At 42.1% G+C, this 13,928-nt stretch overlaps 2 protein-coding genes across 22 annotated transcripts in view; both read right to left on the bottom strand.

Annotated features, from left to right (window-relative positions):
* Positions 1-13,928, bottom strand: part of LOC115154607 (protocadherin gamma-C5) — a 164,911-nt gene that overhangs the window by 62,603 nt on the left and 88,380 nt on the right. Inside the window, exon 1 of one of the 21 annotated variants that reach the window (XM_029701022.1) lies at positions 8,281-10,864. The exons of 17 other annotated variants lie outside the window; for them this stretch is intronic. In XM_029701022.1, coding sequence (XP_029556882.1) covers positions 8,281-10,689 — 2,409 coding nt within the window. In that variant the 5' untranslated portion in view covers positions 10,690-10,864. Of the gene's footprint in view, positions 1-4,733; positions 7,383-8,280; positions 10,865-13,928 lie in introns of those variants that run through there. 3 more of the 21 variants (XM_029701037.1, XM_029701015.1, XM_029701017.1) reach the window with 3 other exon arrangements.
* The window catches only part of LOC115154618 (protocadherin gamma-A11-like), a 32,630-nt gene that overhangs the window by 13,757 nt on the left and 4,945 nt on the right, over positions 1-13,928 (bottom strand). The gene's annotated exons all lie outside the window — the stretch shown is intronic.

Raw genomic sequence — 13,928 nt, 5'->3', positions numbered from 1 at the left:
TTGACACACCTGGGGAGTTGTTTTCTGTTATAAACTGGGGGGTTGAGCCCTGAATGCTGATTGGGTGACAGCCGTGGTATATCAGACCGTGTACCACTGGTATGACAAAACATTTATTTTTATAGCTCTAATTACGTTGGTAACCAGTTTGTAATAGCAATAAGTTATCTCAGGGGTTTGGGATATATGGCCAATGTACCACCGCTAAGGGCTGTATCCAGGCACTCAGCGCTGCGTTGTGCATTAGAACAGCCCTTAGCTGTGGTATATTGGCCATATACCACAGCCCCTAGGGCCTTATTGCTTAATTACACAACTGGTGGGTCTAATCTTGATTGGTTAAAACCACATTCCAGCCAGTGTCTATTCCACAACTTACCACTGGCTAAATCTATGACTTTAAAAGGCCTATTTACTCTTTTTTTACCACTTTTTCATAAGCCCAGCCAGGCAATTTATAAATTTAATCTACACTATAAAAAGCATGGAGACATTATCTCAAATTTCTTTTAGACTAGCATTTGGTTTTCAACAGCAGAGATTTGTAAAAACCTTGCTGTCTGTCTCTCCAACATTTGCAGCATTGTTTCAATATTGAAATTCGAACTACAGCTGTCCCCTGGTAATGAACATGTCAGGAGTCAGGATGAGACAGACAGGCAGCTTTTCCAGCTAGTCAAAATCCTGAATCAGCATTATTTTAATGGATTATATACAAAGAAATATCAATTTAAAAAAAGGTACAACGAAACAAAGTGCAACTAGTTTGCGGTATTTCCAGCTTCTATTTGAAGTGATTGTGTTAGCTGTGTTGTTGGCTAGCACATTTTCTATGCCAGGTGAAATCACGCCTCATTAGTTCATTGTTAGGGATGTTCCAAATAAATATAATTCGAAAACAGCTTAAACAAGTGCAAATGAAGCTACTTTGTTGTTATTCTGGCTGCATTGTTTGATGTGACTGTCTGTTAGCCGTAGTTGGCTAGCTAGCAAGCAAGGGATAAGAACGTTGCCAGCCAGTATGGCAATTGAACGATCGACTGGGTCGCGTCCATAGATACAGAACAAAAAGACTGAATAACTGGGTCGCGTCTCTAGCAACCGATAGAACGAACAGCCAGCCGGCCATGGTAGCAACACTAGATTTGTGTCGAGGCTATATCTTATCCCCCAAACACCAGCTTCTCGGACATTGTCACTTAAAGAGGCCACACACGCAATTAGCATTTTTTAAATTTAACTAGGCCAGTCAGTTAAGAACAAATTCTTATTTACAATGTTGGCCTACCCTGGCCAAACCCTAACCCAGACGACGCTGGGCCAATTGTGCGCCGCCCTATGGGACTCCCAATAACGTTCGGTTGTGATACAGCCTGGAATCGAACCAGGGTCTGTAGTGACACCTGAGATGCAGTGCACCACTCGGGAGCCCAATCGTCCATACCATTGTGGCGTTTGATTTTGCATTCTCTTAAACATTGAGAAAAAATATAAATATATCTTTCCACATCAAAAATATTGAGTAGCGTACTCATGCACAACTCCCCGTAGTCCTTTTAAATCATCTGTGTCGGTTTTCATTTGAGTTTGATTCTAGAAATCTGCCCCAAATGTTGTTTTGGCTCATATGAATCACTCAGATGGGAGATTCATTGCATTTAAGGCTTATAACTCGTCTCATTGTTCAACAGCAGCGCTCAGAGTCCAGAGCCCAGACTAACATCATGTTGGTACTGCTACACAGACAGCTAAAGAAAGACTGGTGTATTACATAACCACATCAGCAGGTGGAATATTATTGTAATGACAGCTCTAAAAAGGTTACGGACACGGGGTGTGGGTAAAGAAGTTCAATACTACTGTAAAACATTATATTAGAGGGAGACTTACTATTCATATCAGAATTAATATCACAAGCAAAACAATAATAGATCAGTCAAGATAAGTATCAACAATTGACAATTGTCACTATTGTCATTTTGAATACTTGAATATTAACCAGCTCATGTATCTTTTTATGTTGTCAGTAAACAGTTGTCACAATACTGTCTTGCAAAAAAATATATGTTTTTGGAGCACTTACAATGACACCGTAAAAGCCAAAGCCAAAGACACAAAAAGCTCTTTGAATGCAGCACGTTTGGTATTTCAGCACCATGGAGAGCACCAGTTGCAAATTGAAAGGCAGACTATCAAACCAACTAAACTAGATCTTCTTTTAGGCCATGAAATACAAAAACTATTTAATAATGAAAATGGTGCATGCTGCAACTGTGTCACCAAATACAAATGACAAAAAGATGATCACCAGCAAATCGATATGGCAACATGTGTTTAACCCTGACTGCATAATTCACATTACAAAAATATTTACCCCAAGTCTCAAAAATCAGAACAGCTGTAGGTCATGTTTTATCCACCATTTCATCCCCTTTATTTCCATGTAACTGGCGGTGAAACTGAGAGGCCAACAGGACTCCTCCCACAGACCAAGGTCAGAGGTCATCACAGGATGAGTCAGACAGTGTGTCAAAGCAGTGAAGCATGAAGCCCTATATCCAAAACACAAGCTCCGCATGTTCCCAAAACAATCTCCACACATCCTGCTGCAGAGTTGCACACCCAACACCCCACAGATATGCCCCTCTCCATTCTTTTATGTCCCATGGACATTGATACCTACGGAGGCTTGTCTATACATCACAATCACAATCACAATCACGGCAGACATGATGCACCTCTTCCAATATCACAACTGAAATTCCATTACCAGTTTTGTATATAAAATATAGATTATATGCATTGTTACAAATCATAAACCAATGTGTTATATAGTTATACACACAGAAAGAGATAGGCCTTCCGTTCAGATAAAGAAGAATTAAATGAATAAGAGATATCTTTGAGCAGATACGGAGGGCTGAGGAGCTACATATATAATTCTCCTGACCTACTTTAGAACCTACTTTAGAATTGTGTGCCAGTGCTGAGCAGAGTAGTCTCGCTGCAGTGTGTGTGTATGTTTGTCTGCAGTGCTGAGTTGTGTGAAGTTCAGCGGGCAGTATACTTTGTGTTACTGGTATGCTGTGTGTGAGTGATTTTGCTTTGTGGGCCACTACTGGGCTGTCTCCTCAATACAATGTTCTGTGTGTTTATGGTGAGGAATGTCATGTACTGCTGAGACGTGTGCTAATGGAAAGGTGTGTTATTGCTGCGTCGTATATTACTGTGTCAGCCTTGTGCTTGAGATGGTCAATGGACAATAGTCAATGTTGAAGAAAGAGAGGGAACCGCTGACAGACAGGTAATCATAAAAAGAGTTCCCCAGTAAGGCATGTATTCAATCAACCTGAAAATGATTGAATAGCCAGCCAGATCAACCGTGATACAAGTCAGTACTGACGTTTGAGAAACACAGATGAACGTCTAATTCTGACGTGAGACTGTGAGAGCTAGCAGAACATCTAAGTGCATTGTTGAATGACGTAAGCGAGTGTAAAGTGTCAGAAGTAGTGTATCTGTCAGCCACATCGTGTAGGCCTACATGTCAACCCTTCTGACTGTACGAGTGGGAGACCTTCATTTGTATCTGTGTCTACAGGAAAAGAAGAAGAAAAAATATATATCTTACCTTCAGACGCCCAAATAATGGTCCAATGGGAGAGCGTGAAAAAACAAGAAACAAATGAAAGAAAAGTGTTAAAAACATAACGGGTTTAAATGCTGTGTCCCATTTGCGTTTAATTTCACACGCTTACAAGAAGAATGACCTATAGCAGAATGGTGTTAAGCATTTTATGGACATCTCTTTCAGAACACTTAAAGCAGCTACATCTCTAAGGATGGTAATAAAGCTGCTATGAAGTAACAAAATGCATGTATTCATACTCTCGCCAAAGGAACATGAATGCATGGTTCATTCTCTCAATGGGCCTAAAAGCTGTAGGCTTGTGCCACCAGTGTTACTTTCTCTGTGCTCACTTTACACAGAGGCAGGTTTTGAGTGACAAATAGCCTTTCTTGGCTGGAAAATCTTCTTCATTATGTACTTGAAAGGTGCCATTATGACCCTGGGGTGACCTTCAAATTGCCATTTTCGCATCTGGGCGAAACGTTCAACTCTGGGTGACTCTGCTGGAGACCAGAGTGGATAAGTTTGCCCACGGTTGTCAAAGACAATAGAAATGTACACAACTATCACCAGCAAGATTTTCCTGAAAAAGAATTGGCATTCACACAGTTAGATATTAAAGATGTATTCCACAGTTAGCTAACTTGATAAAGTTTCCTATGTTTTCACGGCAGAACAAATACTCAGCCAGAAGTTTGACAATTACTCCTGCCTGATATGAATTCAACAACGGTTAAAACAATCTAAATTTGAAAGAATTCTGTCCATCTCCAGAATGAGTCTTGAACCTCTTCTGATACAAGGTCAGTGTGAAAACAGGTGATATGGAATGCCAGGATGACTAACCCAGGTGTCGCTTCAGTGGTCAAATGAAGCAAACAGCCAAGGTCAAGGGGAATGAACTATGCGTCTCTACTATTTTCAGTGAACTTTGACCTCCCCTCCACCACCACCAGCCAAAGGCCATTGATGAAGGAGTTGTAGTACCGATCATCAGACACAGTAAGCAAGCAGACCAAACAAATATAAACGTCTTCTCTCCTTCATCCCACCACTGCTCTACCCCAGAAAGACACTTTTAATTTAAAAAATGTGCCATTACCATAGTTGAATATTTTGATCCACTCTCAATAGCTTTACTGGTTTCATCTGGGCTCTTCCTTAGTGTTAAATCGGCAGGCAGTGTGCTGTCATTGTAAGATCTGACAAACTTGAAGTCGCTGGTGCGTGAGCCCGTTGTCAGGTATGCGTCATAATTGTAAGAACTGCGCAGAGTTCCAGCTCCATCCACCTCTGCATAGTTGGGAGGGAAATACGCGCTGGGAATGGCGACTGCTCCATCAAACAACATTCTAGGCTTTCTACTGCGGCAGAACCTCACGGCCAGGATGACAATAATGAAAGTCAGGAAAAAGGTGGAGACAGAGACCAGTGCGATGATCAAATAGGAAGTTAGTTTGGAACTATCCTCATAAGTCATGTCTTTCAGTTCTGGAACTTCAGCCAAGTTGTCTGATATGAGTAAATATACATCACAGGTTGTAGAGAGAGAGGGCTGTCCGTTATCTTTCACTGATATAACAAGGTTCTGCTTCATACTGTCAGATTCAGAAATGTCCCGCTGTGCCCTGATCTCTCCACTGTGGAGACCAATAGTGAAAAGTCCCGGATCAGTCGATTTCACGATCTGATATGAAAGCCACGCGTTCTGTCCAGAGTCAGCATCCACAGCTATCACCTTGGAAACCAGGGACCCCGCCAGAGCAGCTTTGGGGACCATCTCAGTCATCAAGGAGTTCCCTGCTGGAGCAGGGTATAATATCTGGGGAGAGTTATCATTCTCATCTGTTATGAAGACTCTCACTGTCACGTTACTGCTGAGTGGAGGAGAACCATTGTCTCTGGCTACAATGTGGACTTTGAAGCTCCTAAACTGCTCATAGTCAAATGCTCTCACAGCATGGATCACCCCCGTGTCTCCGTTAATGGATAGAAATGAGGACACCGGAACACCGTTGACATCACTGGGCAATAGAGAATAGACCACCGTGCCGTTCTGTCTCCAGTCTGGGTCTCTGGCAGTAACAGAACACATAGAGGAGCCAGGCTTGTTGTTTTCAGTCACATAGGAACTGTAGGATTGTTCTTCAAACACAGGAGGATTGTCATTCACGTCTGATACAGATAAATGAATAGTCTTTGAGGAGGATAAAGGTGGAGTCCCCTCGTCAGTGGCAGTGATAGTTATGTTATAATCTGATATTATCTCACGGTCTAGTTCACTAGTTGTTACCAGAGAATAGTAGTTTTTGATAGACGGGTTTAGTTTGAAAGGAACATTTTGTTGAATGGAGCAGCGGACCTGTCTATTTCCCTCTGAATCTTTATCCTGTACATTAATGATGCCCACCTCTGTACCAGGTAAAACATTCTCAGGGATGGGATTTTTTAAAGATTTTAGGAATATCACAGGTACATTGTCATTTACATCTGTGATTTCGACAATTACTTTTGTGTTGGAAACCAACCCTGATCCGTCTTGCGCCTGGATACGCATTTCATAATATGTTTCCGCTTCAAAATCTATTGGTCCAATGACTTTAATTGTTCCAGTCTTCTTTTCAACGGAAAATAGCCTCGCTGCTTTATCAGATATTCGACTGAAATCGTAGCTCACTTCCCCATTGTGTCCATCGTCAGCATCCGTGGCACTAACTGTAGCTACTATCGTATCCAAAGGAGAATTTTCTGGTAGACTGACCTTATAGGCGTCCTGAATAAACACTGGAATATTATCATTAGCATCCAACACAGTGACGTGTATAACTACAGTACCAGATCTCTGTGGAGTCCCACCATCAACCGCAGTAAGTAACAATGTCACCTCCTGCTGTTGTTCTCGATCTAATTCCTTCTCTAACACTAACTCGCCATATTTCCCACCGTCTCTATTTGTATGAACAGCCAAAACAAAATGGTCATTCCTCTCCAGCGTATAGCTTTGAACTGCATTTAATCCAATATCTGCGTCATGGGCTTCGTTTAAGGGAAAACGTTGCCCTTTCACAGCCGACTCTACTATCTCTAATTCTATGCGTTCACTTGGAAATCGAGGTGAATTATCATTCATATCCTGGATTTGAACAGTAACACGGTGCAACTCTAAAGGATTTTCAAGCACCAGCTCGTATTTCAAAGCGCACGAAACCCTTGGGCCGCACAGCTCTTCTCTGTCTATTGTTTCAGCGACAATCAGATCCGCCGAGTTAGCGTTGATATCACAGTAGCGTCGACTGCTGCCGTCCAAGTCTAACCTAGCGTCACGAGCCGACAATCTCTTAGCATCCAGCCCCAGATCCTTGGCTATATTTCCGATGAAAGATCCACGCTTCAGCTCCTCCGGAATAGAGTAGTTTATATCTCCATGGCTAGGGTGCAGTTTGGACAGAGAAAGCAGTGTCACACAGAGTATTGAGAGCGAGAAACCGTAGTGCCCCATCTTCGACATATGCCTGGAAGACAGAGATAATTCACAGAATAGGCCAGTTGTTCGTGATGGATAATTATTCAAACGGTTGGCTAAACGAAGAGAAAAGAAGCATTGCATACATCCAGATTCTCCTGCGATGTAATGTGACGCAGTTGGGTGTTTTCTTGCTTTTGAATATTACAGTTGTGGGAGGAGAGATACATATATTAGTTCAAGGTTGGTATATAGCGACACACTGAGTATTTATTTCAACACTGCATTTACTGACAAAAAATGGCCCAAAAAAGGTGTGGAGTTGGGGCGCAGGGAGCTTAGAAATCCATTTCTCAATGTTTGACAATTGATGAAACAATCGATAGCCTACACTTCATAAGCTTTATATTATAGTGAACGATCAAAGTGAGAGGTTGCCTGCTATCATTAGATCCGCTATCGGACTATAGAAGATTTCTAGAGAAGTTGGTAAATATCGCGAAAAATTCCAAAAACAGCAGCAGGGTGCTGAAGCAAATAAACGTGATACTAAATCAAATCTATATTCACAGTATGGACTTAAGTGAATCCTTATTTTATAAACGTCTGTATGCTCTGGTTTTAAAACGGAATAAGATTCGTTTTTTTAAGAAACACTACATTACACAATGAATGATCTGTAAAATAAATACACCTCTAATGAAATAAGGATTTCAAACGGTAGAAATCCCTGATGACGTGCCTTAGAGAAACATAAGACCAGAAAAAAGTTTAAGTACAGATAGCTTTAGTCATTCCATTGCAGAAGCCGGCAGAATGGTGATCGCTATCCACAATAGTGGTGCTGAAACACCAACGACCTCGAAAGGGCGAACGGCTGCCATATGATCTCTTAAATGTTGTGTAGACACCACAGAAACGAAAGAAAGAAAGCCACTGTTGGCAAATATTTAGAGCCTTTGGCTACCCATTCAAGTTTCACTATGTCCAGAAATGATTTAGGAGTGCGACACTGACTTTCATGGACATAGTTCTTATAAGAGCGAGGAGCAAAACCAATGATGGCACAACGTAAACAAACTGAAACAAGTGAAATGTATCGAATCAAATAGGCTACGCCGAGCCAACCGAACTCACATTTAAATATGATAAGTCAATAAATTATATCAGGCCACTGTTATCTTACCTCATCACAATTTTCTGCATTGTTCAGAGTAATTATACCTTCGCCAAAAGGCTCAACTGGTTTCTTCAGTGTCTGATCAGCAGGCAGTGTGCTGTCATTGTAAGATCTGGCAAACTTGAAGTCACTGGTGCGTGAGCCCGTTGTCAGGTATGCGTCATAATTGTAAGAACTGCGCAGAGTTCCAGCTCCATCCACCTCTGCATAGTTGGGAGGGAAATACGCGCTGGGAATGGCGACTGCTCCATCAAACATCATTCTAGGCTTTCTACTGCGGCAGAACCTGACGGCCAGGATGAGAATAATGAAAGTCAGGAAAAAGGTGGAGACAGAGACCAGTGCGATGATCAAATAGGAAGTTAGTTTGGAACTATCCTCATAAGTCATGTCTTTCAGTTCTGGAACTTCAGCCAAGTTATCTGATATGAGTAAATATACATCACAGGTTGTAGAGAGAGAGGGCTGTCCGTTATCTTTCACTGATATAACAAGGTTCTGCTTCATACTGTCAGATTCAGAAATGTCGCGCTGTGCCCTGATCTCTCCACTGTGGAGACCAATAGTGAAAAGTCCCGGATCAGTCGATTTCACGATCTGATATGAAAGCCACGCGTTCTGTCCAGAGTCAGCATCCACAGCTATCACCTTGGAAACCAGGGACCCCGCCAGAGCAGCTTTGGGGACCATCTCAGTCATCAAGGAGTTCCCTGCTGGAGCAGGGTATAATATCTGGGGAGAGTTATCATTCTCATCTGTTATGAAGACACTCACTGTCACGTTACTGCTGAGTGGAGGAGAACCATTGTCTCTGGCTACAACGTGGACTTTGAAGCTCCTAAACTGTTCATAATCAAATGCTCTCACAGCGTGGATCACCCCCGTGTCTCCGTTAATGGATAGAAATGAGGACACCGGAACACCGTTGACATCACTGGGCAATAGAGAATAGACCACCGTACCGTTCTGTCTCCAGTCTGGGTCTCTGGCAGTAACAGAACACATAGAGGAGCCAGGCTTGTTGTTTTCAGTCACATAGGAACTGTAGGATTGTTCTTCAAACACAGGAGGATTGTCATTCACGTCTGATACAGATAAATGAATAGTCTTTGAGGAGGATAAAGGTGGAGAACCCTCGTCAGTGGCAGTGATAGTTATGTTATAATCTGATATTATCTCTCGGTCTAGTTCACCTGTGGTTACCAGAGAAAAGTAGTTTTTGATAGACGGGTTTAGTTTGAAAGGAACATTTTGTTGAATGGAGCAGCGGACCTGTCTATTTCCCTCTGAATCTTTATCCTGTACTTGAATGATGCCCACCTCTGTGCCAGGTAACACGTTCTCAGGGATGGGGTTGCTAAGTGATTTGATGAATATTAATGGTGCATTGTCATTTATATCGGTAATATCTATGATTACTTTTGTGTTGGAAGCTAAACCTGACCCATCTTTGGCTTGGACGCGCATTTCATAATCTGTCCTCTCCTCAAAGTCCACAGGTCCGACGACTCTGATTACACCAGTCCCTTTGTCTATAGAAAACACTGTCGATGCTTTATCAGATATACTGCTGAAGTCATACGTCACTTCCCCATTTGCACCCTTATCTGCGTCAGTGGCGCTGACAGTTACCACTATATAATCTAGAGGGGAATTTTCTGTCAGGCTGACTCTATAAACGTCCTGGCTAAACACTGGTTTATTATCGTTAGCATCCAGCACAGTGACGTGTATAACTACAGTACCAGATCTCTGCGGAGTCCCACCATCAACAGCAGTAAGTAACAACGTCACCTCCTCTTGCTTTTCTCGATCCAGCTCTTTTTCTAACACCAACTCACTGTATTTCCCACCATCTCTATTTGTATGAACGGCCAAAACAAAATGTTCATTCCTGTCGAGCGTATAGCTTTGCACCGTGTTTAATCCTATGTCCGAATCATGGGCTTCGTCTAAGGGAAACCGCTCCCCTTTGTCAGCCGATTCTGCAATTTCTAGATTCATGCGTTCATTGGGGAAACGAGGTGAATTGTCATTTACGTCTTGAATTTGCACAGTAATACGATGCAGCTCCAGAGGGTTTTCAAGCACAAGCTCATATTTTAATGCACAAGTAACCTTCGAACCACACAGCTCCTCTCTATCTATTCTATCCGTCACAATAAGGTTGCCAGCCGCGAGGTCAATGTCACAATATCGTTTACTGTTATCATCCATGTCCAACCGAGCTTTGCGATCAGATAATCTCTTCGCATTCAGCCCGAGATCCTTGGCTATATTCCCAATGATAAATCCACGCTTCGCTTCCTCGGGTGAAGAGTAGCTCATGTCTCCATGCGTGGTGTGAGGGAGAACAAGAAAGAAAACCGAGCAGAGTTTGACGGCAGAGACCAAAAATATTTTGACCACCATCATCTACGTTGGAACGTTTGATATTCCTATCCTTGAGATGGTGATTTACCTAATTCGTTATGCCACAAAATATGTAGCCAACGTTACAATCCAAATTCTGTCCAAGCAACGATAAATGTTGAAACCAGTCAATGCGACGTTTTTCCCCACTGCCGAAACAAGTCTCCTCCCTGTGTATGGTAATCTGCTGGCATGGGGACACAGTCATACATTCACCCAGAGAAGGTGAACAGCGACACATTGAGTATTTTCACAAAAACTGCAGTCACACTGCGAAGTTACTGAATAAACAGTACATTGAACAAGATTCATTCAATATCTTATCGTAAAATGTGCTATAGTTAAATATTGCCATACATGCAGGCCAACAGTGCAGTTTATAGATAGAGCATATCACCAGTTTTGAATCAGTAAATTTCATTTTTCTTTTTGCCTTATTTAACCCCCAGACAATATCTATCTATCATTCAGAAGCAACTGAGGAAAACAAATGAAAATGTCACGGTAGTTAAGGATATAAGAATAGGCTATATTATTTAGGCCTATATTTAAAACTTCTCAAATCACATTATTGAAAAACAGTTGTTTATTATCAAGGCTTTGGTCATTTATATTTTTAAAAAGTCACCCAAAGCAATGGACATAGTCATCGACTAAAAAGGTTAATCTCCTGCTGGATGCTCCATTGCCAGATTCTCAATCAAATCAAATCAAATTTATTTATAAAGCCCTTCTTACATCAGCTGATATCTCAAAGTGCTGTACAGAAACCCAGCCTAAAACCCCAAACAGCAAGCAATGCAGGTGTAGAAGCACGGTGACTAGGAAAAACTCCCTAGAAAGGCCAAAACCTAGGAAGAAACCTAGAGAGGAACCAGGCTATGAGGGGTGGCCAGTCCTCTTCTGGCTGTGCCAGGTGGAGATTATAACAGCACATGGCCTAGATGTTCAAATGTTCATAAATGACCAGCATTGTCAAATAATAATAATCATAGTAGTTGTCGAGGGTGCAACAAGTCAGTGTCTGGTCGCTGTCCAGTGCTGAAACAGAGCCAACGCAATAGGCCACTTACTTTATCTGTCATACCAAACGTTAGAGGGAGAATCAAATGTACTACTGCAAATTGCTATCCAACAAATGGCAAACATGTCGTCTTATGGCAGCAGCCTTAGACCAAAACAATCTTTTTACAGAGACAGAACCCTTCAAATAGTCAATAGGTAAACCTAGGTCCTGCGTTTAAAATGACAAAAACGAAGCACTTCAAAGTTGTAATTGTAAACATGTGTCCTGCATTAAAACGTAATCAAAGAAGTCCGTAGGTATGGCACCCTGCCCTGGAATACGATACTTGAGTACAATTGTTTGAAAGTGATTAAACTCTGGCCAAAATTCGTAGGTTTTGGGAAGCACATATTAACAGTGGAAACTCCTGAATTCAGTCCATTTAAAAACGTTGCCGTGTCTGATGAGGCAGCACAGCGACCAAATTGAAATATCTGACAGACTTGTGGTCATGATCATTCCCATATTATTACTTACCCTCTTGCTCTATTGCACCCCAGTATCTCTACTTACACATCATCTTCTGCTCATCTATCACTCCAGTGTTAAAGCTAAATTGTAATTATTTCGCCTCTATGGCCTATTTATTGCCTTACCTCCCTACTCTTCTACATTTGCACACACTGTACATTGATTTTTCTATTGTGTTATTGACTGCACGTTTGTTTATGTGTAACTCTGTGTTGTTGTTTTTGTCGCACTGCTTTGCTTTATCTTGGCCAGGTCGCAGTTGTAAATGAGAACTTGTTCTCAACTGGCCTACCTGGTTAAATACAGGTGAAATATATATATAGAGATTTTTTAAATATATATATATATACAGTTGTTTCATAAAATAAATGGTCAATCAATACCCAAATTAGGCATATAATCTCACCTCAGTATCCCCAACGTCGTTTAGATTGATTATACTTTCTCCCAAACACTCGATTTGACTCCTCTTCAGTGTCTGATCAGCAGGCAGCGTGCTTTCATTGTAAGATCTGACAAACTTGAAGTCACTGGTGCGTGAGCCCGTTGTCAGGTATGCGTCATAATTGTAAGAACTGCGCAGAGTTCCAGCTCCATCCACCTCTGCATAGTTGGGAGGGAAATACGCGCTGGGAATGGCGACTGCTCCATCAAACATCATTCTAGGCTTTCTACTGCGGCAGAACCTGACGGCCAGGATGAGAATAATGAAAGTCAGGAAAAAGGTGGAGACAGAGACCAGTGCGATGATCAAATAGGAAGTTAGTTTGGAACTATCCTCATAAGTCATGTCTTTCAGTTCTGGAACTTCAGCCAAGTTGTCTGATATGAGTAAATATACATCACAGGTTGTAGAGAGAGAGGGCTGTCCGTTATCTTTCACTGATATAACAAGGTTCTGCTTCATACTGTCAGATTCAGAAATGTCCCGCTGTGCCCTGATCTCTCCACTGTGGAGACCAATAGAGAAAAGTCCCGGATCAGTCGATTTCACGATCTGATAGGAAAGCCACGCGTTTTGTCCAGAGTCAGCATCCACAGCTATCACCTTGGAAACCAGGGACCCCGCCAGAGCAGCTTTGGGGACCATCTCAGTCATCAAGGAGTTCCCTGCTGGAGCAGGGTATAATATCTGGGGAGAGTTATCATTCTCATCTGTTATGAAGACTCTCACTGTCACGTTACTGCTGAGTGGAGGAGAACCATTGTCTCTGGCTACAACGTGGACTTTGAAGCTCCTAAACTGTTCATAATCAAATGCTCTCACAGCATGGATCACCCCCGTGTCTCCGTTAATGGATAGAAATGAGGACACCGGAACACCGTTGACATCACTGGGCAATAGAGAATAGACCACCGTGCCGTTCTGTCTCCAGTCTGGGTCTCTGGCAGTAACAGAACACATAGAGGAGGCAGGCTTGTTGTTTTCGGTCACATAGGAACTGTAGGATTGTTCTTCAAACACAGGAGGGTTGTCATTCACGTCTGATACAGATAAATGAATAGTCTTTGAGGAGGATAAAGGTGGAGACCCCTCGTCAGTGGCAGTGATAGTTATGTTATAATCTGATATTATCTCTCGGTCTAGTTCACTAGTTGTTACCAGAGAATAGTAATTTTTGATTGAGGGGTTTAATTTGAACGGAACATTTTGTTGAATGGAGCAGCGGACCTGTCTATTTCCCTCCGAATCTTTATCCTGTAC

Source organism: Salmo trutta, chromosome 19 (assembly GCF_901001165.1).
Source record: "Salmo trutta chromosome 19, fSalTru1.1, whole genome shotgun sequence".
Taxonomy (NCBI): Eukaryota; Metazoa; Chordata; class Actinopteri; order Salmoniformes; family Salmonidae; genus Salmo; species Salmo trutta.
This window is presented reverse-complemented; position numbering and strand designations above follow the sequence as displayed.